The sequence below is a fragment of the Giraffa tippelskirchi genome, chromosome 1 (genome assembly GCF_054371585.1).
Source record: "Giraffa tippelskirchi isolate mGirTip1 chromosome 1, T2T-mGirTip1v1.2.pri, whole genome shotgun sequence".
Taxonomy (NCBI): Eukaryota; Metazoa; Chordata; class Mammalia; order Artiodactyla; family Giraffidae; genus Giraffa; species Giraffa tippelskirchi.
The window spans coordinates 176,990,718-177,013,960 of NC_137275.1; the positions used below are offsets into that span (position 1 = coordinate 176,990,718).

General features: G+C 42.0%; 2 protein-coding genes and 1 long non-coding RNA gene across 10 annotated transcripts in view; 1 reads left to right on the plus strand and 2 right to left on the minus strand.

Moving 5' to 3' along the window:
- Window positions 1–651: 651 nt before the first annotated feature.
- Window positions 652–23,194, minus strand: LOC145512619 (putative protein SPATA31F2P). 5 transcript variants are annotated; one of them, XM_081506772.1, is made up of 5 exons: window positions 22,927–23,194; window positions 5,854–5,899; window positions 5,529–5,589; window positions 4,458–4,564; window positions 652–4,362 (listed from the first exon to the last, which is right to left on the minus strand). In XM_081506772.1, the coding sequence occupies exon 5, from the start codon at window positions 4,141–4,143 to the stop codon at window positions 829–831; it is 3,315 nt and encodes a 1,104-aa protein (XP_081362898.1). In that variant the 5' UTR covers window positions 4,144–4,362; window positions 4,458–4,564; window positions 5,529–5,589; window positions 5,854–5,899; window positions 22,927–23,194; the 3' UTR covers window positions 652–828. The 5 variants fall into 5 exon arrangements, with proteins under 5 accessions (XP_081362898.1, XP_081362905.1, XP_081362888.1 ...); XM_081506779.1 differs by lacking the exon at window positions 22,927–23,194 and adding an exon at window positions 7,674–7,908 and having other exon boundaries at window positions 652–1,234; window positions 4,466–4,564; XM_081506762.1 differs by lacking the exon at window positions 22,927–23,194 and adding an exon at window positions 7,674–7,908.
- Window positions 7,979–23,243, plus strand: part of LOC145512912 (uncharacterized) — a 67,428-nt gene continuing 52,163 nt past the window's right edge. The window contains exon 1 of the long non-coding RNA XR_014058913.1: window positions 7,979–9,251. This is a non-coding gene — a long non-coding RNA (uncharacterized LOC145512912). The remainder of the gene's footprint in view (window positions 9,252–23,243) is intronic.
- Window positions 22,927–23,243, minus strand: part of LOC145512800 (protein SPATA31F3) — an 84,906-nt gene continuing 84,589 nt past the window's right edge. For 3 of the 4 annotated variants that reach the window (XR_014058846.1, XR_014058843.1, XR_014058811.1), the window contains one exon: window positions 22,927–23,198. The gene's annotated coding sequence lies outside the window, so the exon portion shown is untranslated. The remainder of the gene's footprint in view (window positions 23,199–23,243) is intronic. The other variant, XM_081507443.1, reaches the window with a different exon arrangement.

The window sequence follows — 23,243 nt, forward strand, 5'->3', positions numbered from 1 at the left end:
CAGTCGTGTCTGACTCTGTGCGACCCCATAGATGGCAGCCCACCAGGCTCTGCCATCCCTAGGATTCTCTAGGCAAGAATACTGGAGTGGGTTGCCATTTCCTTCTCCGGTGCATGAAAGGGAAAAGTGAAAGTGAAGTCGCTCAGTCATGTCTGACTCTTTGAGACCCCATGGACTGTAGGCTACCAGGCTCCTCTGTCCATGGGATTTTCCAGGCAAGAGTACTGGAGTGGGGTGCCATTGCCTTCTCCGATTGGAACACTGGCACTGGCACTCTCCTAAATATCTCCCCTCCAGATTGTGAGCATATATATAGAAGCCATCAGTGAATTTTGCCTGGGACAAAAAATTCCTGGCCACTCGTTCTTGACAGTACTACCCTCATGTCCACATTGCTTCTCTGGGCCCAAGGACACCATGATATTAATCGAATTCAAGTCTGACCTTTAACTTCAATGTACCTTAGACAAGGGCCTTCCTTTTCTGCTCAAGTCCCTTCTATCCACAGTCCAGGGGGTTTGGGGGGTGTGGAATGCTGACCCAGCTTAAGAATGGGTTAAAGCTTCTTCCCTAGATAGGAAGGACATTTACCTCCATTATGCCTTCCCTGAGCACACCATGGTGGAGAAAAGCAGCAGACATACAACTCTCTGCTTAGAGATATATAGAGTGTATTTTGGGTGGTACTCTGCCCACGTGCACATTAATAAAAATGACAGGAGCAGTCCTCCTCAAGGGATGCAGACATTGGGGAGACTACAAAGTCTTCTGACTGTGTTGGGTCTTCTTGAGCAGACCGGAGTTTCCTTCCGAGGTGAGAGCTGAGAGTTAGGGTGGGTTCTTTGGTTGGGTGGCACAAGCTACTCGAGGACAGTGCCGAGGGCAGTGGCGGGGGGTGCCCAGAACTGAGGCCAAGTGGAGTTGATGGGAGCGGGAGTGGAGCTGGAGCTTACTGTCTGGGGAGTGGGTAACATCCATGAAAGCCAGGCCCATCTGCTTCTCAGGGGGTGGAAACTGGGCCTTGGGGTCCCCTCTTGTCTTCTCTGTCTTGGTTTGCCCCTTGGTACTTTTGGCTGGAGCCAAGCTTTTTTCCACATTTTCTTTTCTGGTACTGGCCACTTTCTCAGATGCAGAGGACATGGATGCCTCATGCCCTTTGCCTTTTGTCTTGGGTGTAATACAGTGCAGAAGAGATTTCATTTTATTTCTCAGGCCAGATTCTGGAAGGCTGGGCCTCTTGTGAGTATGGCCTTGTACCACCTGCCTCTGAAAGACCTGACCTTGTAAAGCTCGGCCCTGCAATGGCTTACTCAGAGTGAGCTGGCCCAGGAAAGGCTGGCTGCGTGACACTTGGGGCACCACAGGCTGGGCATTCTTGGGAACCCTTGCTGGTTTGAGGATGACACTGAGCTTGGCTTGACTGTCTTTCAGGTCCTTCTTCTCAGAATCCTTCCCCCCAGGGACTCCAGGAGGTAGCTCTGGGAGTTTAGGCTGAGGGCAATGCCGAGGACGGTGTTGACAGGAAGCATCAAGGTGAAAGCGATGTCTCCGTTGCAAGGGGCTGCGGGGTGTCCTATTCAGAAGTATCCCTTCTGGCCTCTGGCCTTCAACAGAGCGGCTTTTTTCTCTTGTAGAGGAGAGGGTGAATCCAGCATCCCCTTCTCCATGGTCCCCAGCCAATTTGGGTTTACCTGGCTCCTCTCTCTTTTCTGCCAGTGTGGGGACTTGGGCTGAGTCCTTGCTCTTGTCAGGGCTATGGGGCTCAGGGCTCCAAGGCTCCTCCAGACTGGGGTTGTTCACACCAGCCTCCAGCTGAACACAAAGCACCTGGGCCTCTGTCATGTCCCCACTGAGTAACATACTGGAAGCCCAGTGGACAGAACCATGGGGTACTACGCTGGAACTGGGTTGCTTCTGTTTCTGGTGCACCGCCTTTAACTCAGTGGCCAGCTGTTCTTTAAGGTGGAGCCACTCTGGGTCTGGGGCACATGGCACACCTGGTGGGATGGGGAGTTCCTGGAGCAGTGGTTGTCCTTGGTTGTTTAAACTCTCAAGAGACTCCTGTGTACACACGTCCTCTGACGTTCCTACAACTTGTTCCCTGGACTCTCTTGCCTTTATGGGAATTCCAATTTGTGCCTCTAGGATCTTCTTTCTCAGATGGAAATTCATTTTGGCCAAGATGTGTTCCCCAAGTGAAGAGGGCCTCTCAGGCTCTGTTTGGCTTTCTATAGGCAGCATCTGAGTTACTCCTTCCACCTGCGCATCAACCTGGAATTCTGCAGTGTTTGAAAGAGCCTCATTGGCCTTTTGAAAGCCTGGCCCAGGACTTGGACCCTGCTCTTCAGGTGAGGTCACCTGAGTCAGAGGTTCTGTTGAGAATTCAACAGGCTCAGGCACCATCTCTGTGATCATAGCTGGGGACGTGGTTGACGTGGTTGCTGGGGCCACGGCCCTGGAGAGAGCCACACAATAAAGAGCAGGCAGCCCTGACAAGAAGGCCAGATATTTGTGCCGTAAAGTTGTCTCCAGTTTCTCAATGGCTGCTTCTGACAGGACTCCGGGCAACTTAGGATGTTCAATGACAGCATTTGGTAAGACCTGTTGCTGCTGATCAAAGGCCGCTGGCAACCTGGGTGTAACTTCATGTTGAGGGTCCTGGTCAGCTGCTGCCTGGAGTTCCAGGGGCTTGCTTTTCAGGATACAGCTGAAGGGAATCACTTCCAGGCTCCCAGGAATTACGCACTCCCAAGAACTATATACACAGGCAGGGATGTTGCCCTGGTGAATCTGCCCACATTTGGAGTCGATATGGCCCCGCAATGTTGCCTTGGCCTGGTCAAACAAGTGTGGCATGAGGACTGACAATGGGTCCACAACAGGTGAGAATGGGTCATCAGCTCCAGAGGCCTCCAGAGATGTAGTCTGGGGGCCATTCACACCATCTAGGGCTGTGCTGCTCCAGGACATAGTCTGCTGGTTAGTGGGGGAAAGGAGCAACTGGATGGACTGCTGGATCTTCTGGGGCAGGCCCCAGCGGTGGTGAATCAGCTGTCTCTGGAGGTGGTATTCCAGCAGCCTCCTGGTGTGCTGCGGGAAGAGTAGTTCCCTTGTGAGGACTGAGATAGGCTGCCCCGGCCAGGAAGTTTTCAGAGTCTCAGAAGACTGGGCTTTGTCACCGGGCTTACACTGCATGAAGCTCTGGACATGTTGATCTCTCCGGAAAATATCTGGCAAGTCCCACTGAAGCTGGAGCTGCCTCTGCAGCAGGTGCCACTCCAAGGCTTCACACTCGTCCAGAGTCAGAAATGGGACACTGATGTGAGTTTGTTGGTGATCAGATGGAGCAACACAATTTTGAGAAGACAGAGAAGAGAGTGGAGCTGACTGGGTTGGAGTTTGAGGCAGCAAAGGGAGGAAGGTGAGTTCCTTGAAGAGAAAGGGATCCTTCAAGTGGGGCTTGGATGTGCTCTCATCCTTGGAGAGGTCTTGAGAAGCCAAGAAGGTGTCAACCAGCGACTCACTGTGCAGAGAAGGCAGGCCACAGAATAGCTGGCTGTATTTTGGCTGCACGGGGCCCACTGAGTCACTAGCCTGTTGCCCAGACATTAGATAGAGGCCACTTAATTCTTTAAGGGCTGAAGAGGGCAAGGCTAAAGCCTTATGGCTGGGGATTTGCTGATAGCAGTGTCTTTGTTCTGGATCCTTAACGCACCATTCAGAAACCCAGAAGGCCTGGGTAGGCTGGCCGGCCATACTTGAATCCCAGTTCTGGTAGGAAATGGTCCCAGATTTCTCAATAGAGAAATGAGAAGTATTATTGTGGATGAAAGAAACTGACTGGTTATATACAGTTTGGTAAAACAGTGGTGGGTTTGGCATCAGCTGCCTCAAGGACTCTTCTACACGCCTGGGGAGCCCCCACCTCTGGAAATGCATCCATTTTTTCACATGGACCTCAAGAAGTCTCAGGACTTCAGGACTCAGGAACGGCAGGTGGGCAGGGAGGACAGTGACCATCGGCAAGGCTACCGGATGTGTCAGGGTAGTAATTTCTTGTTTCAGGGTCAGCAGAGAGACCTGGGGATTTAAGGGCTGCTGGACTTCGTTCCCACAGATGAGGCTGAGGTTGCTCTGCGTCATCTCCTGCAGATTCACTGAAATTCTCGGCTCCTCAGTCCCTGAGGGCACCTCTAGCACTTGGAATCCCTGCCTTAGCTTGAGATGTTCAGCCCAGTAATCATGGATGCCAGCTGCAACAGGTGACTGGGCCTCTGACTGGGCTAAGGATTTCTGTGACACTGTGAGGGTTGCAGATGGAAGTGAAAGGTCTTTGGAGTGTGAGGAACGATGCTCCAGACTCTGCTCAAAAGACACATTAGACATGGACAAAACCTCTAGGCAAGAGGAGCCCTGAGAGGTATCCCCTGAAGTGGGGGAGGTCAAAGTGTTCTCACCCAACAACAACCGCTGAATCTCCAGAGCCATGGTGTTGCAGGTTTGGCAGCAGGGATCTGCACACAGGATCTGCCGCACACTCCCTTCCTGAGGTAGCCAGCCCTGGCTGGGAAGGGAAACATGGCAAATGTTTGTTACTGATGGAGTGACATCTGCCTCTTGGTCAGTGTGTGGCCTGGACATTGGGCCTGCCCTCCCCTAGTCCCATAAACTCTGAGGCCTGCAACCACTGAGTGTTTAAGTGTCTACTTTTCTTCCTAGGGAGATGCCATTTGCCAAGCTATAGTGGACTGGGCTGAGAGCCTGCAGCTTGCTGGACAAGGTCTCAGACAACTGGTGGAAACACAGGGCCTTGAGAAACTGGGAGGTGGTTAAGCTCTCTGCTGACCTGTGCTGAGAAGCTGAACTAGGAGAAGGGAACCAGGCAGGTGGGGGAGCCAATGGTTAGCTGATGGGGCAGCACCAGCGACATCACCAGGTAGAACCGGGAGTCAGCCTCACTTGGAGCCGTGGAAGTCCTTGTGGGAACTCTGCATTCTAGGGATTAGGAGGTGCACACAACATCTCTAGGGAGCTAATTCCTCACTCTGGAGAGCTCTTAAGAAAGGGATAATATGACAAAATCCTGCCGGAGGATTGTCCCAGGAACTGGCCTCCCTGAAGGCAGAACCAGAGGAGGTAATGTCAGCAGGGTCCAGGGGTCTGCCCTTGAAAGGGTGTGGCTATAAAGAGAATATGAAAATGATGACTTATTTATGCACTTAACTATCCATTCTCTTGACTGGGTAACTTGTCTCATGGTTGGGAGAAAACCCAAATAGTTAAATTCTGTCAAACTCTGACTTCCAGCACCTTTGTGAGCCTAGCCCAGAGCACAGCTGGAAGACTCCTCTCCACTGAGATGTCTGACCCCACCCTCTCCTCCAGCAACCCTCACCCAGGGCTCCAGGCTCTGGGTGTCTGGCTCCCTGCCAGCCATTCTCCTTCTCCCCAACCCTGCCCCAGGCCAAACACAGAAACCACCACAGGCCATGCTGGGAGGTGGGAGACTGTAAAGAGCAAGAGATCACCTTCTTATGACGGAGAGCAGCTCCCACAGCTTGTCAGCTTCCTTCTGGGAATGTCTCCTAGCTGAGAAACCAGAAAAAGGTGTTACACAGAACAGGAGGGGATTCAGGGACATCCTACAGGAATCTAAAGGCCTTGAATGACAGGAGACTGCAGACCCATCCCCCACCCCCCATAAAAGTCTTCTGGGAGGATCTGTCAACTTGGGGACTGGAGCCTTCAGCAGTTAGAGCACGTGGTGCCTGGCACTAAGCGTCACTGGGGGACAGGGTCCATAGTAGCCTCACCCCCAGGGGAGGGAAGTCAGAGCAGAGACTGGGACTTTACCTCTTGATGCTGCATCTCTAGCCCTTTGTCTGACTTTTCGGTGACGCTTAAAGACAAAAGAGTTGGAGTGTGAAGTTGGGACACCATTTTCTTTTTCACGTCCAAATCAAGACAAAGCTAATATAGATTACTTAATCCTTTTTAATTTACCTATATTTTATTTACTTTCCTAACTTTCCATATTCTTATTTTTTTTTCATCTCAACATTTGTTTTCTCTTATTTCTGATTCATTTTGAGGCTCCTCCATCCTCCACCCCTGCCATTTATTTCCTAAGAGAAGTTCTGTATCAGGCTTATAATGGAACAAGAGAAAGGGTGGAACAGAATAAAGTTGTGTAGATCTAATAACCAAAGGACTTCAATTTACAAATGCCTTCAGTTCAATTCAGTTCAGTCGCTCAGTCGTGTCCGACTCTTTGCGACCCCATGAATCGCAGCACGCCAGGCCTCCCTAACCATCACCAACTCCCAGAGTTTACCCAAACCCATGACCATCGAGTTGGTGATGCCATCCAACCATCTCATCCTCTGTCACCCCCTTCTCCTCCTGCCCCCAATCCTTCCCAGCATTAGGGTCTTTTCCAATGAGTCAACTCTTCGCATGAGGTGGCCAAAGTATTGGAGTTTCAGCTTCAACATCAGTCCTTCCAATGAACACCCAGGATTGATCTCCTTTAGGATGGACTGGTTGGATCTTCTTGCAGTCCAAGGGACTCTCAAGAGTCTTCTCCAACACCACAGTTCAAAAGCATCAATTCTGCAGCGCTCAGCTTTCTTCACCATTCAACTCTCACGTCCATACATGACCACTGGAAAAACCATAGCCTTGACTAGACAGACCCTTGTTGGCAAAGTAATGTCTCTGCTTTTAAATATGCTATCTAGGTTGGTCATAACCTTCCTTCCAAGGAGTAAGCATCTTTTAATTTCATGGCTGCAATCACCATCAGCAGTGATTTTGGAGCCCAAAAAAATAAAGTCTGACACCGTTTCCACTGTTTCCCCATCTATTTCCCATGAAGTGATGGGACCAGATGCCATGATCTTAGTTTTCTGAACGTTGAGCTTTGTTGAAGAAGCTGAACTTGAACAGTTCTATGAAGACCTACAAGACCTTTTAGAACTAACACCCAAAAAAGATGTCCTTTTTATTATAGGGGACTGGAATGCAAAAGTAGGAAGTCAGGAAACACCTGGAGTAACAGGCAAATTTGGCCTTGGAGTACAGAATGAAGCAGGGCAAAGGCTAATAGAGTTTTGCCAAGAGAACGCACTGGTCATAGCAAACACCCTCTTCCAACAACACAAGAGAAGACTCTACACATGGACATCACCAGATGGTCAACACCGAAATCAGATTGATTATATTCTTTGCATCCAAAGATGGAGAAGCTCTATACAGTGAGCAAAAATAAGACTGGGAGCAGACTGGCTCAGATCATGAACTCCCTATTGCCAAATTCAGACAAATGCCTTAATGGACCACAAACCAGAAAAATCTCCCATAAAGGGAAGTCTTCTAAGATCCAGTGAGGCACAATCCATTTCATCTAAGTCTCAACCCAAGCCATATAGAGATGTTCTTGATTTTTCAATTAGAATACACGGCAGGGATGGTCTGGTAAGAAATGATTTCTAGGCGCTGAGAAGAGAAATATCATATGAGAGTAACTAATGGATGGTAAAAAAAAAAACAAAAAACATATGGGTGGAGAGGTAGACAGGTGGAGAGGAAGGATAAAAGGAGAGACACTGGGAGCTTAAAGGCATCTTATCTAAGGCTTAATTAGTTCAGTCCTGGTCATAGTGTTTCCCTACCCGGCAGCAGCTCCTTTTATGTTCCATTAATCCATGGTAACTCTTTTTCACTTGCCAGATAATTAGAATAATAACGAAGATGGAGCCATAGGTATATAAGGGATATCCCAAATCCCACAGAACAAAAGTCTGGCTCAGCATGGTTTAAACCTCATAATCACGAGGAGACCAACCATCCCTATGAATGTAGGCACTCAAGAGTCCTGGCACCTACTGACTTCCAATGCTACACATTGTCGTCTCCGCCTCACAGATGATGGAACCAAGCCACCAGATTGCATCACAAAGCCCTTCTGTTTCACAAGGTAGGTATGGTGTCAAAGAGCTTCACCTGTCTAGGAAGTCCATGTGGTGATTCCATCTGCAGATGAGGGGGTCTGGTTGCAAGGAATGAAGGTGTCACTCACAGGCAGTGTCTGTGCTCCCACTCTGTCTTCACTCTCCATACCCTCCACCAGCCTGATGGCCAGAGTCTGGTTATGGCTTGGAAATGGAGAGCTTTGATGTTACAGGCAGTGGGTGATGGGAAATCAGAGGTGCATGAAGGGACCATTGCTGAAGTGGCAGGGACAGGTCAAAGTGGTAGCATCTTTACAATGACATTGTGGGAATAAGAAAGGAATGCCTCCCAGACTGTGTGGCCTCAAGCTTGCAGATGAGTGAGAAGAGACTGTAAACACTGCCTTCCACTGAGACACACTAATGAGATCTCCTTGTGCATCTCTTTTAAGAGTTAGTTTTCTAGAGCTGTTTTTAACCATGTTACAGAACTCTGTCTTCTCATAGAGATGCGTACCTGCAGAGATGGGTCAGTGACCACTTCTGACTTAAAGTCATAAAGTAGTTGCTGATTGTGGTTAGATCTACTCATCTACTCTGGATGTCTGCTGTTTGCCTAAAGGAGTTTTTTGTGTTGTTTTTTTTTTAACTGGAATTTTCGAAAACTTTAAGCAAGCCAGTTTTCTAATTCATCACCAGGGCCCATCACTCCTATATGCTGACCATTTACTTACACGTTTATGTTAACTTCCTGACCTCTGTGGATATTGTCATATTTCTATAACACTCTAATTTTTTAATTTCTTTGAGGAAGAAAATCTTTCCCTGGTGACAGTGGTCTCACAGCCAAAAATCCTTGAGCTCAAAATCTCTGAAGATACTCCTTGGTCCTTCCTCCAGTACCTAATCTTTCACCCAACTGAAGACTGCTGCTGCTGCTGCTAAGTCACTTTAGTCGTGTCTGACTCTGTGTGACCCCATAGATGGCAGCCCACCAGGCTCCTCTGTCCCTGGGATTCCCCAGGCAAGAATACTGGAGTGGGTTGCCATTTCCTTCTCCCAACTGAAGACTGGTGAGCCCTCAATCTATGCTCAGCCCTAAGCAAGGCAGTGTTAAGAGTACAGAAACATTTGAGTCATGCTGCCTTTCTGCTATCCAGACAGCCTAGTTTCCAACATAAGACATCACACAGAGCAAGAGCCAACAACCCAAAACATACGGAATCATATACTCATTTGTGAAGCCCAGGTCACAAACATCCCATCCAGAGGAGAGGAAGCATAGTGAGGATCAGCGTGGTGAGAGAGGGCTCCTGGATAGAGTAACATTAGAGTTAGGTCTAAAAGTGCAGGCTACAAGCGAAAGGAGTGTGTTCTAGGTGGAAGAGAAACTTGCTAACAAACGCAGAACACTGAGGAATGGGCCACTAGCATATCTGGCAGTTAGAAATGTGGTCTATTTCTAGCAGAGGCATAGGTGGGCAGACTGGGGAGGACTTGTGGGATAAAGATTGGAGGTGCAGAAGTTGGGCCTCTTGATGAAGGATCAATGCATTTAACTGATTTCAATCACTGAAACTGTTTTGTTGTGTTTTTTTTTTTTTTAAGTAGGCATACATACACATGGTGGGCTTCCCTTGTGGCTCAGCTGGTAAAGAATCTGCCTCCAATGCGGGAGACCTGGGTTCGATCCCTGGGTTGGGAAGACCCCCTGGAGAAGGGAAAGGCTACCCACTCCAGTATTCTGGCCTGGAGAATTCCACAGACAAGTCCATGGGGTCGCAAAGAGTCAGCACAACTGAGCGACTTTCACACTTCACATATACATGGTACAAAATTCAATAGGCAGAATAAGGTATGTAGAAAATGTTTTCTTCTCAACCTCTTACCTCCCATTTTTCTTCCCTTGAGACAGTCATTTTATCAGATACCTGTGTATCTTTCCTAACTAGTCTAATATAGCCAAACCCAAATGGATTTGTATGTATTTCTTCAAAAATGGTAGTATAGACAGTTTCTCTCTTATTTAATTTGATAATTAAATATATCTTGTGCATGTCATTTTTTAAAATGGCTGTCATGTATTCCTTGATATGACTATAACACAACTCACCTTCAGTTCTCTATTCATGGATATTTACTTATGTACAGTCTTTTGCACTGAATAAAGATATCATATATATAAATTCTTGTATACACATATGGGTATATATGTAAGAACAATTCCTACAAGTGAACTGATATCTTAACAATATTGTCTTTCAATTCACAGATATGGTACATTTCTCCATTTTTTTAGGGTATTTTTATTTTCTCCCAGAAATTTTTTATAGTTTCTTTGTACAAGTCTTGTACATATTTTGTGAATTTAGCCCCATGTCAAATCTATAATGTTATTAAAAGTGATATTGTTTTTTATTTCAATTTCTAATATTTGTTGCTTGTATATAGAAATAGTAATTGAATATTCACCTTCTATGTTGCACTCTTGCTAAATTCACTTATTAGTTGTAGTAGCTATGTTTTGTAAATTCTTTAGTATTTTCCAAATTGATGATAATATCTGACAATTTTACATCTTCTTTTCCAACCTGAATGCCTTTTATTTCTCCATTATTGCACTAACTAGAACATCCAGTATAATGCTGAAAAGAAGTGGTGAGAGCAGACATATTTGCCTTGTTACCGATCTTAGAGGGAAAACATCCCCTTTTTTTGCTCCTTAAACTTGATAATTTCAAATCTCCTATCTTTAAGTCTTCTGTTCCTTTCTTCTGCCTGCATAAATCTGCCGTTAAATCCCTCTAGTGAATCTTTCCATCCACTTACTGTATTCTTTAGCTCTAGAATTTCTAGTTTCTTTTTATAATTTCTCTTTGTTGATATTCTCATTTTGTTCATATATTTCTTATTTCCTCTAGTTCTTTACCTGTGTTTTCATTTTGTTTCCTTCAGCATATTTCAGAGAACTGTTTTAATGTCTTTATTTAGTAAATTTAATTAATGCCTGTGCTTCTTCAGGGATAGTTTGTGACAGTTTATTTTCTTCCTTTAAATAGGCCATGATTTCCTGTTTATCGGTATTCTTTGTGACTTTTTTGTTGAAGGTTGAGCATCTGTAAAAATAGCTACCTCTCTTAGTCTTCGCAGACTGGCTCTATGCTGGGGCAGTCCTCTAATTAGCTGGGTATGCTGTTAGCCTAGCGATCAGCTCAGCGGAAGAGTTTAAGGTCTTCTCAAGTCTCTTCTTAACAGCTGTCTTGGCTGAACCTATTTACGGCTTTTTCAATTCCCTCATACACATGGCTACTTTTAAGTGGCTCAGTCTCCCAAAGAATCTCACTTTAGCTTCTTCTTTGGCCCTTCAATGGTCTACTTTATGTCTCCATCCATAATCTCCTACCCAGGAGGTCTGTAGTCCCCTTGTAGCTTTCATGAGCAGTATACACCATTTCTCTAAGATCTGAATTAGGGGATATACAGCCCAATCCTTAGGCAGCCCTAAGATGGTCAGAACATTCAAATAAGGACCGCTCTGTTCAACTCAGACATGACTTAGTGAATGAACAACTGCTCCCTTTGTTTCAAGGGATGGAACTGTGTATTGGGCTGCCACTTCCTCTAGACCAAAACTACACTACACTGAGAAGGGGAGTAGGGCATCAAGTACAAACGTCATGAAATATTTTACTGTTTTGAATGTGCCTTTTCTTGATTGAATATTTGCTTGGTTGTTACAGCCTTTTGATGATTTTCCATAGTTTTTATAAGGCTTTTATACCAGTTTCTGGTAGTTTTTTGGTGTTCCCATGGGAGAACAAGGGCTGAGAGAGTCCCAGTCAACCACTTTTCTCTATAAATATTCTTGAGCTTTGTTTTGCAATTCACTTAAGTTACTAGGAAACAGTTGGATTCTTTCAGGTATTCCTCACAAGCCTCATTAGTCATCAACATTTAGTCCAGGATTTTCACTTACTACTGAGGTAGGGCCTTTCTTGGTACTCTACCCAATGCCCTAGTTATTACGAAGTTCTCTATTTTAACTGTTGGAATAGGCTCCCTATCTGCCTCTCCATGTGACCTCTGAGTACTATGCCCTTATATTTTCTCAGGTGTCTTTTTTAACCCTTCCTCTGGTACTTTTCTCAGATGCATATTCTGACCAATCCTCTGCTGCACATTTGAGGCAGACCTTCTTCATATCCCAAGCGTTCTCTCTATATCCAGCCTTCTCTTCTCCGATAATCTGCACTGTGAATTCTAGCTGTCTTGGCTTCCTTTGACGCCCAGCTCCACCTTCTCAAATCACAGACTGAAGTATGGATCACCATTTATGAGCCATTCTGCAGCTGTGCAGAAAAGCAGCATTGGAAATATATATGTCAGTTCAGTTCAGTTCAGTTGCTCAGTCATGTCCAACTCTCTGTGACCCCCTGCAGCACACCAGGCCACTCTTTCCATCACCAGCTCCCAGAGCTTGCTCAAACTCATGTCCATTGACTCAGTGATGCCATCCAACCATCTCATCCTCTGTCATCCCCTTCTCCTCCTGCTTTCAACCTTTCACAGCATCAGGCTGTTTTCCAGTGAGTTAGTTCTTCACATCAGATGGCCAAAGTATTGAAGTTTCAGCTTCAGCATCAGTCCTTCCAATGAATATTCAGGACTGATTTCCTTTAGGATGGACTGGTTGGAACTCCTTGCAGTCCAAGGGACTCTCAAGAGTCTTCTCCAACACCACAGTTCAAAAGCATCAGTTCTTCGGGGCTCAGCTTTCTTTATAGTCCAACTCTCACATCCATACATGACTACTGGAAAAAACATAGCTTTGACTATATGGACCTTTGATGGCAAAGTAATATCTCTGCTTTTTAATATGCTATCTAGGTTGGTCATAGCTTTTCCTCCAAGGAGTAGGCATGTTTTAATTTCATGGCTGCAGTCACCATACGCAGTGATTTTGGAGCCCCCCAAAATAAAGTCTCTCACTGTTTCCATTCTTTCCCCATCTATTTGCCATGAAGTGATGGGACCAGATGCCATGATCTTAGTTTTCTGAATGCTGAGTTTTAAGCCAAATTTTTCACTCCCCTCTTTCACTTTCCTCAAGAGGTTCTTTAATTCTTCTTCAATTTCTGCCATAAGGGTGGTGTCATCTGCATATCTGAGATTATTATTTCTCCCAGCAATCTTGATTCCAGCTTGTGTTTCATCCAGCTGGCATTCCTCATGATGTACTCTGCATATAAGTTAAATAAGAGGGTGACAATATGCAGCCTTGATGTAATGTACTTCATTCCCAATTTGGAACCAGTCTGTTGTTCCATGTCCAGTTCTAACTGTTGCTTCCTGACCTGCATACAGATTTCTTAAGAGGCAGGTCAGGTGGCCTGGTATTCCCATATCTTTAAGAATTTTCCAGTTTGTTGTGATCCACACAGTCAAAGGCTTTGGCATAATCAATAAAGCAGAAATAGATGTTTTTCTGGAACTGTCTTGCTTTTTCGATGATCCAGAGGATGTTGGCAATTTGATCTCTGCTTCCTCTGACTTTTCTAAATCCGGCAATGTGGGAGACCCAGGTTTGATCCCTGGGTTGGGAAGATTCCCCTGGAGAAGGAAATGGCAACCCTCTCCAGTATTCTTGCCTGGAAAATCCCATGGATGGGTGAGCCAGGCAGGCTATAGTCCATGGGGTCACAAAGAGTCAGATGCAACTGAGTGATTTCACTTTCTTTCTTTTCTTACTTTCTTTGACATCTGGAAGTTCTCGTTTCATGTACTGTTGAAGCTTGGCTTGAAAAATTTTGAGCGTTACTTAGCATGTGAAATGAGTACGATTATGCGGTAGTTTGAACATTCTTTGGCATTGCCTTTCTTTGGGATTGGAATGAAAACTGACCTTTTCTAGTCCTGTGGCCACTGCTGAGTTTTCCAAAATTACTGGCATATTGAGTGCAGCACTTTCATAGCATCATCTTTTAGGATTTGAAACAGCTCAACTAGAATGCCATCACCTCCAGTAGCTTTGTTTGTAGTGATGCTTCCTGAGGCCCACTTGACTTCACATTCCAGGATGTCTGGCTCTGGGTGAGTGATCACACCATCGTGGTTATGTAGGTCATGAAGATATTTTTGTATAGTTCTTCTGTGTATTCTTGCCACCTCTTCTTAATATCTTCTGCTTCTGTTAGGTCTATACCATTTCTGTTCTTTATTGTGCCCATCTTTGCATGAAATGTTCCCTTGGTTATCTCTAATTTTCTTGAAGAGATATCTAGTCTTTCCCATTCTATTGTTTTCCTCTATTTCTTTGCATTGATCACGGAGGAAGGCTTTCTTATGTCTCCTTGCTATTCTTTGGAACTCTGGATTCCTTTTCTCCTTTGCCTTTAGCTTCTCTTCTTTTCTCAGCTATTTGTAAGGCCTCCTCAGACAACCATTTTGCCTTTTTGCATTTGTTTTTCTTGGGGATGGTCTTGATCACTGCCTCCTGTACAATGTCACAAACCTCCATCCATAGTTCTTCAGTCACTCTGTCTATCGGATCTAATTCCTGGAATTTACTTGTCACTTCCACTGTATAATCGTAAGGGATTTGATTTAGGTCATACCTGAATGGTCTAGTGGTTTCCCCTACTTTCTTCAATTTAAATCTGAATTTTGCAATAAGGAGTTCATGATCTGTGCCACAGTTAGCTCCCAATCTTGTTTCTGCTGATTGTATAGAGTCTCTCCATTTTTGGTTGCAAAGAATATAATGAAACTGATTTCGGTATTGACCATCTGTGATGTCCATGTGTAGAGTCGTCTCTTGTGTTGCTGGAAGAGGGTGTTTGCTATGACTAGTGCTTTCTCTTGGCAAAACTCTGTTAGCCTTTGACCTGCTTCATTCTGTACTCCAAGGACAAATTTGCCTGTTACTCCAGGTATCTCTTGACTTCCTACTTTTGCATTCCAGTCTCCTATAATGAAGAGGACAGCTTTTTGCATGTTAGTTCTAGAAGGTCTTGTAAGTCTTCATAGAACCATTCAACTTCAGCTTCTTCAGAATACTGGTTGGGGCAGAGACTTGGATTACTATGATACTGAATAGTTTGCTTTGGAAATGAACAGAGATCATTCTGTTATTTTTGAGATTGCATCCAAGTATTGCATTTCGGACTCTTTTGTTGACTATGAGGACTACTCCATTTCTTCTAAGGTATTCTTGCCCACAGTAGTAGATATAATGGTCATCTGAGTTAAATCCACCCATTCCAGTCCATTTTAGTTCACTGATTCCTAACATGTCCATGTTCACTCTTGCCATCTCCTGTTTGACCACTTCCAATTTGCCTTGATTCATGGACCTAACATTCCAGGTTTCTATGAAGTATTGCTCTTTACAACATCAGACTTTACTTCCATCACCAGTCACATTCACAACTGGGTGTTGTTTTTGCTTTGGCTCCGTCTCTTCATTCTTTCTAGAGTTATTTCTCCACTCTTCTCCTGTAGCATATTGGGCACCTACTGACCTGGGGAGTTCATCTTTCAGTGCCCTATCTTTTTGCCTTTTCATACTGTTCATGGGGTTCTCAAAGCAAGAATACTGAAGTGGTTTTCCAAGTGGAAATATATATAGTATGTCCATTAAGTCTCTGGTCAAAATGATAATCTGCACATATACAGGATGAGACTCTGTGAAATCTAGCTTAGGACAGCTGCTGGAGCTGTGAACTGAATGGAATTTCAGGCGGTTTCACAGCACTGTTAGATATAGGAACCCAACGGGTCAAAATGGAGGGAACTTACTGAAACATCGAGGACACTCAAAAGGCCTTCCAAAAAGCCCACAATGTAGGATAAAACACTCTAGACCTAATAAGGTCACTCTAATACCACCCCAACAAAGGTTAGAAAAACCCTTGAAAAAGATTTATTGATCTGCCAGTAAATTAACTATCTGTCAGAATAAATATCAATATTTCTCTAAATATGAGACTGAGACAAAGGAAGTATAAGATTAGCCTAGAATATCTTCTGCCAAAAAGTATGTTAAGTCCTCAAAAAGTCATGAAGACATATCAAAAGAACAGAACAGACAACTTAAAGGAGCTACTTCTGGCCAAGTAAAGGACAATTTGAGCATCAAACTAGTGATAATAATGGATAACATAAGGTTAAGAATCAATTAATCCATACTGATATAAATAATATGAAAATATGGAAGTTCTTCCTTCCAGAAGAATGCCAACTTATAGAATAATGATAGAAAGTCTATCATGATTGCTACAAATGGTGACTGAAAGTTTGATGAGGAATATTTTCAGACTCAGAGTATTTTGCCATAAGTTAAGACACCATCTTAATTAAATTTAACATCATTAATATTGGGACAAATCAAATCATTTGCTTCCTGATACAATGCACTGAAAAGAACATTATCACTTTGGTTGCATAACTGTCAAAATTGCATAACTTGTATCTAATCATGAAGAAACACTGAACAAATAGATGGATACTCTATAAAATAACTGGTCTGTATCCTCCCAACAAGAAGAGACAAGACAACTAAATGCAATGCATGAGAGAAAATTAGCTATAAAGGATATTTTAGAGTAATATTGTCAGTTTTTACTCCAGAAAGATTACTTTGCTTTAGAGAGGACAGACTTCAGGGGAACAAGAATAAAAAAATGACCATTAGGATCACATTGCATAGGTCAAGAGTATTGGGATGCTTTATCTAGCCCATGCTAGACATAGTTGGGCCTTAGATTGGGTTTTTAACAGTAGATTTGTTAAGAAGCTGTGCAATTTAAAACATATTTGGAAATACATCTACTGGTAAATTAAATGTTAGATGTGAAGGTAAAATGAAGAATTAAAATTCTTAGTTTATTATTGGCCTGAGGAATTGGATGGATGGTACTGTGAATGATAAGATGAAGACTTATGGCATATGGATTCTGGGAGCTCAGGGATGAATACGTATTTGACCATATTATGTCTGAGGTACCTATGATATTTTCAAGCAAAAATATATAAGGAACTGGATTTACAGGTCTGGAAGTTACAGTGTACATCTCAGCTAGAACTATAAACTTCAGAGTCATTTTGTTGTTGGTGCTGTTTAATCTCTACATCATGTCCGACTCTTTGTGATCCCCATGGACTGTAGCACAACAGGCTCCTCTGTCCTCCACTATCCCCCAGAATTCGTTTAAATTCATGTCCACTGAGTATGTGATGCTATCTAATCATCTCATCCTCTGAGGATGAGAGTCATTAGCTAGACATAATTAAGCTATGTGGCCAGATAAAAAATACAATTAGAGAAGAAAAGAAAATTAAGCAGTAATTGAAATGTTGAGGTAATCTAGGGTTACTTCAACACTTAGGGTCTGGTAGAGGAGGAAGAGACAGCAACAGAAATCAGAAAGGATGGGTGTTGAGTTTAAAGAAAAAGAAGAGTGTGGTGTTCTTCTACAAGTATTTCAAGGAAAAGGAAATGGTCAACTGTGTCAAATGTTAACAGAAGGTCTACTAAGGTGAAGATAGAAAATGACCATTGACTTTAGTGAGATATGAGTCATTTGTGACACTGACAAAGGTCCATTTCAGTGGAGCTGTGGGTAAAACTACCTGGTTAGAGGAGGTTCATCAAACAATGAAAAGTGAAAAAATAGAGCAAATGAGTATAAATATACAACACTTTCAAGAAATTTTACTGTGAAGGAGAACAAAAGACTTGCTTGGTAAACAGAAACAATACAAGATCAAGATTGTGTGTATATGAGAGTGTGTATGTTAAATTTGGTAGTCTAACATATGTTTGTGTGTTGGTAAGAGTGATCTAGATATCAAGAAAATGATGGAAGGAGGGAGGGAATACTTAATGGCAGTTTAGTTCAGAGAAAAGAATACAGAAGGAGAAATATTGGCAGAATTTTACGGGGAAATGTTGTTGTTGTTGTTTGGTCACTCAGTTGTCTCTGACTCTTTGTGACCCCATGGACTGCAGCACACCAGTCTTCCCTGTCCTTTACCATCTCCCAGTGTTTGCTCAAACTCATGACCATTGAGTGAGTGGGAAAATGAGAACATTTCTTTCCCAACTGTACTTATTTTCTATACAAAATTGTAGTTGTTCCTCATCTGAGTGTTGAGGGGGAGGGTGGCACAACTATAAAAAAAAAATGGGGGTGTGAAATGGCTGGCTTAGGAGTGAAAAAAATGTTAGTACAAGTGACCATTTGAGAATTATAGTTAATAAGTGCAATGAACCCAGTCAGCACTGTTAATGATTTCTCCTGTAAGGTTCAGTAGTTGTGTGAACTAAACAGATAATTTAGGTTAGCCAAGGTGTGAGTTTCACTAAGCAAGGATTATGGACAAAAAAGAGGAGCAATATGGTAGATAGGGAAACAATGGAAACAGTGAGAGACTTTATTTTTGGGGCTCCAAAATCACTGCAGATAATGACTGCAGCCAAAAAATTAAAAAGTGTTTGCTCCTTGGAAGGAAAAGTATGACCAACCTAGACAGCATATTAAAAAGTAGAGAGATTACTTTGCCAACAAAGGTCCATCTAATCAAAGCTTTGGTTTTTCCAGTAGTCATGTATGGATATGAGAGTTGGACTATAAAGAAAGCTAAGCACAGAAGAATTAATGCTTTTGAACTGTGGTGTTGGAGAAAACTCTTGAGAGTCCCTTGGACAGCAAGGAGATCCAACCAGTCCATCCAAGAGGAAATCAGTCCTGAATATTCATTGGAAGGACTGATGCTGAAGCTGAAACTCCAATACTTTGGCCATTTAATGTGTAGAACTGACTCACTGGAAAAGACCCTGATGCTGGGAATGATTGAAGGTGGGAGGAGAGGGAGACAACAGAGGATGAGATGGTTGGATGGCATCACCAACTCAATGGACATGAGTTTGAGTAAGCTCCGGGAGTTGGTGATGGACAGGGAAGCCTGGCATATTGCAGTCCATGAGGTCACAAAGAGTCAGACACGACTGAGCAACTGAACTGAACTGAACTGAAAAAAGTCATTTTTAGTACTAGTCCATGGACTTCAGTCTGGCTAGGAAGAGAAATGAGCCTATGATAAAGGTGTAGGATAGTGAAAGAGTTTAGTCACTGAATTGAAAGTCATAATAGGCAAAACTGGAAACAATCCAACTGTTTATAAGTTGATGAATGGATTAATAAAATGTCATATGCATAAAATGGAATATTATTTGGCAATTAAAAGAAATATAGCACTGATATATGCTACAATATAGATAGACCACAAAAACATTATGCTAAGTGAAAGAAGCCAGTTACAAAATATCCCATATTGTATTATTCTATTTATATATCAATAAAATGTCCAGAAAGGCAAATATACATAAATAGTGTATTAGTGTCCTAAGCCTAGCAGCAGTCAGGGAAAGCAGATTCAGGGTTTCTTACTGGAGTAAAAAAACTTCTGAAATTGATATGGTGATTAATGTTACACAACTCTGAATACACTAAAAAGCATTTAATTGTAAACTTGAAATGGATGAATTAATGTGGTATGTGAATTACAGCTCAATAAAGTTATTTTTTTAATAACTTTAAGACTTTAGACATAAAAAAAATTGAAAGAATCTGTCATCAGGAATCCACAAAGAATTTGAAAGGAAGTCATTTAGACAGCAGGAAAATTATATCAATTGGAAATAAAATCACAGAAAGGAATGAAGTACAAATGGTAAGAACATGGGTGAACATATATTTTTCCTATTATTTGTATCTCTAAAAATAATTGACTGCCTGAACAGAAATAACAACAACATATTATGTGCTTTGAAATATATGTATAAGCAAAATGTATGACAATACCATAAAGGCAGAGAATGGAGAAACTGAAATGTACTTCTGTTAATGTCTTCTACTACATATGTAGTGTTATGGTATCACTTGAAGTGAGTTGTTAAAAAGTTGAAGAGTTAAACAGCAAACCCTAACACAACTATACAAAATATGTCCTCTGACCATAATGGAATTAAATTAGAAATCAATTACAGAAATACATCTGGAAATCGTCAAATATTTGGAACAAAGTCACTTCAGTTCAGTTCAGTCGCTCAGTCGTGTCTGACTCTTTGCAACCCCATGGATTGCAGCACGCCAGGCCTCTCTGTCCATCACCAACTCCTGGAGTTTACTCAAACTCATGTCCATTGAGTTGGTGATGCCATCTGACCATCTCATCCTCTGTCGTCCCTTTCTCCTCCTGCCTTCAATCTTTCCCAACATCAGGGTCTTTTCAAATGAATCAGTTCTTCGCATCAGGTGGCCAATAACACACTCCTAAATAAATCAGTAAAAGGAAAAAAATCAAAAAAGGAAACTAAAAGTATTTTAAACTGAGTTTTAAAATATATTCTGAATGAAATTAGAATAAAATTTGTGGGACACGGGGTGACAGAAATATGTAGTACTAATCAGGTATATTTAAAAGAAGAAAATACTCAAATCAACAATTTCAGCTTTCATCTTAAGAAACAAGAAAAAAGCAAATAAAATTCAAAGTACAATATGGTGAAGTTAAAAAACAGAAAATAAACTAATTAAAAAAAATTCAAAGTAAGGAGAAAGAAGGAAATAATAAATATGAGAAGGGAAATGTATAAAATAGAAAACAGAAAAACAATAGGGAAAATTGAGAATTTCAAAGGCTGTTTCTTTGAGATTATCAATAAAATTGATAAATTCTAGCCAGACTGATCAGGAAAAGTGAAGTGAAAGTGACTTAGTTGTGTCCAACTCTTTTTCGACCAGTCCATGGAATTCTCTAGGCAAGAATACTGGAATGGGTAGCCTTTCCCTTCTCCAGGGGATCTTCCCAACCCAGGGATTGAACCCAGGTCTCCTGCATTGCAGGCAGATTCTTTATCAGCTGAACCACAAGGGAAGCCCAAGAATACTGGAGTGGGTAGCCTATCCCTTCTCCAGGGGATCTTCCCAATCCAGGAATTGAACCAGGGTCTCCTGCATTTCAGGGATTCTTTTACCTACTGAGCTATCAGGGAAGCGATCAGGAAAAAGATAGGATCAAAATTACCAACACAGGGAATGAGAGAGATGACATCACCAGCAACTCTAGAGATAATAAAAGAATAAGAGACTATGATGAGCAACTTTATGCCAATAAATCAACAACTTAGATGACAATGACAATTTCCTTGCAAAATACAAACTACCAAGGCTCACACAAAAAGAAATAGACAACCTCAGTAGCCTTATATCTATAAAGGAAATTGAATTTTTAGTCAAAGACCTTCCCACAAAGAAAAATCCAGAGTCAAGTGTCTTTACTGGTTATTTCTACCAAACATTTAAGGAAGAAATAACAACAATTCTATACAAACTCTTTTGTAAAATTGAAAAGGAGGGAATATTTCTCAATTTGTTCCATAAGGCCAGCAGTACCTTGATGCCAAAACCAGAAAAGGATATTATAAAAAAAAAAGTACAGATAAGTATCCCTCATGTGCATAGATGCAAAACTTTTAAGAAAAGGTTTAGCAAATTGAAACAAAAAATTATGAAAAGGATAATACATCATGACCAAGTGAGGTTATCACAGAAATACAAGGTTGATTTAACATTTCAAAAGCATCATATTGATGCAATTTATAACATTAACAAACTAAAAAAGAAAAATATCATTTCAACAGTGTAGAAAAAAATTTTGACAAAATCCAACATGCATTCCTAATTTTTTTAAATCTCAGCATACTAGGAAAGGAATTCCTTCACCTGATAAAGGGCATCTATGAAAATCCCATTGCTAAGGTCATACTTAATGGTGAGAGACTAGATGCCTCTCCTCTAAGATTAGTAACAATTCAAGGATATCTACTTTTGCAACTTCTATTAAACATTGTACTGAAGGTCCTAGCAAATGTTATGACATTAGAGGAAGAAATGAAAGGCAACCAGACTGGAAAGGAAAATTGACTTTATTCACAAATGATATGTTTGTCTATGTAGAAAATCCTGTGGAATTTGGAAAAAAAAAAAGTGCTATTAGAGCTAGAAGTGAATTTAGCAAGGTTGTAAGATATAAAGCTGATATACAGATTCAGCTGTACTTTGGTATACTGGCAATGAACAAATGAAATTGAAATTTGAAAAAATCAATACCATTGAAAACAGTATAAAAACATGAAATAGTTAGGGATAAACTTAGCAAAAATGTAAGAAGAAGAATGACACACTGCATCTTTAAAACACTCCTAAGATAAATATTTAAATTACTCAAAAAATAGATTTGTCCATGGATCAGAAGATTCAATATATCAACAAATGGTGTTGGAATAATTGGTTATCAGATATCCATGAAAATGAATTTCAATCCCTACTTCACAGTATATACAAAAAAAGTATTAAAAATGGATCACAGATTGAATGTAAAGCCTAAATGTTAAAACTTATAGAAAATCCATAAACATGAGTAAAGCAAAGATTTCTTAGATATAATTCCAGAAGTATGATCCATACAAGACAAAACAATTAAGCTGTATTTCATCAAATATTTAAGATATCTTACCTCTGAAAGACACTGTTAAGAAAATGAGAATGTAAGTCACATAGTGGGTGAAAATATTTGCATATCATACATCTCAGAAAGGATTCATATCCAGAATATATAAAGAACTCTCAAGACTCAATAATAAGAAAGCAAACAGTGCAATTTTAAAAAGAGGAAAGAATTTGAACACACACTTTACCACAAAACTGGTGAAGCACAGGAATGCTGTGCGCAAGGCCGCTATCATAACTGCAGTGAAGACACTGAGAGCCCTGGAATTTTCAGAGCTTCCCCACTTCCTGTCTCTATTAATATTGCTTAATAATAACTTACCACAATACTTAGCCAGCTACAATAGCACATATTCATTGTCTCATGGTATCTGTGGGTCAAGAATCCAGACATAGCTTACCTGGATCTTCTGCCTCGTGGCCAAAATCAAGGTGTCAGGCCACCTTGATTTGGATATGGTCTCATCCAAAGTTTCAACTGGAGATCTGCTTCCAAGTTCATTCTGTGGTTGTGGCATAATTCAGTTCCTCAGGCTCTTCCAGACTGACAGCTTCTTTTCCTCATTGCTTATGTGTCACGGGCCACCTTCAGTGCCTTGCCAGGTGGGCCTCTCCAACACGGCAGCTTACTTCATAAAAGCATACACACACCAAGAAGGCAATCGAGAGCTGGCTAACAAGATAGAAGTAACTGAGTCATGGAAGGTGATACCCCTCA

What these genes read in the sequence shown, in the direction of transcription:
- LOC145512619 (XM_081506742.1), bottom strand. Translation starts at nt 7,814, where the DNA reads ATGCTGAGCCAGACTTTTGTTCTGTGGGATTTGGGATATCCCTTATAT. An exon ending in ATAAAAGGAGCTGCTGCCGG is followed by an intron (nt 5,900 to 7,673) that starts GTAGGGAAACAC and finishes TTTGTCTTTAAG; the next exon opens with CGTCACCGAAAAGTCAGACA. An exon ending in TAGAGATGCAGCATCAAGAG is followed by an intron (nt 5,590 to 5,853) that starts GTAAAGTCCCAG and finishes CTGGTTTCTCAG; the next exon opens with CTAGGAGACATTCCCAGAAG.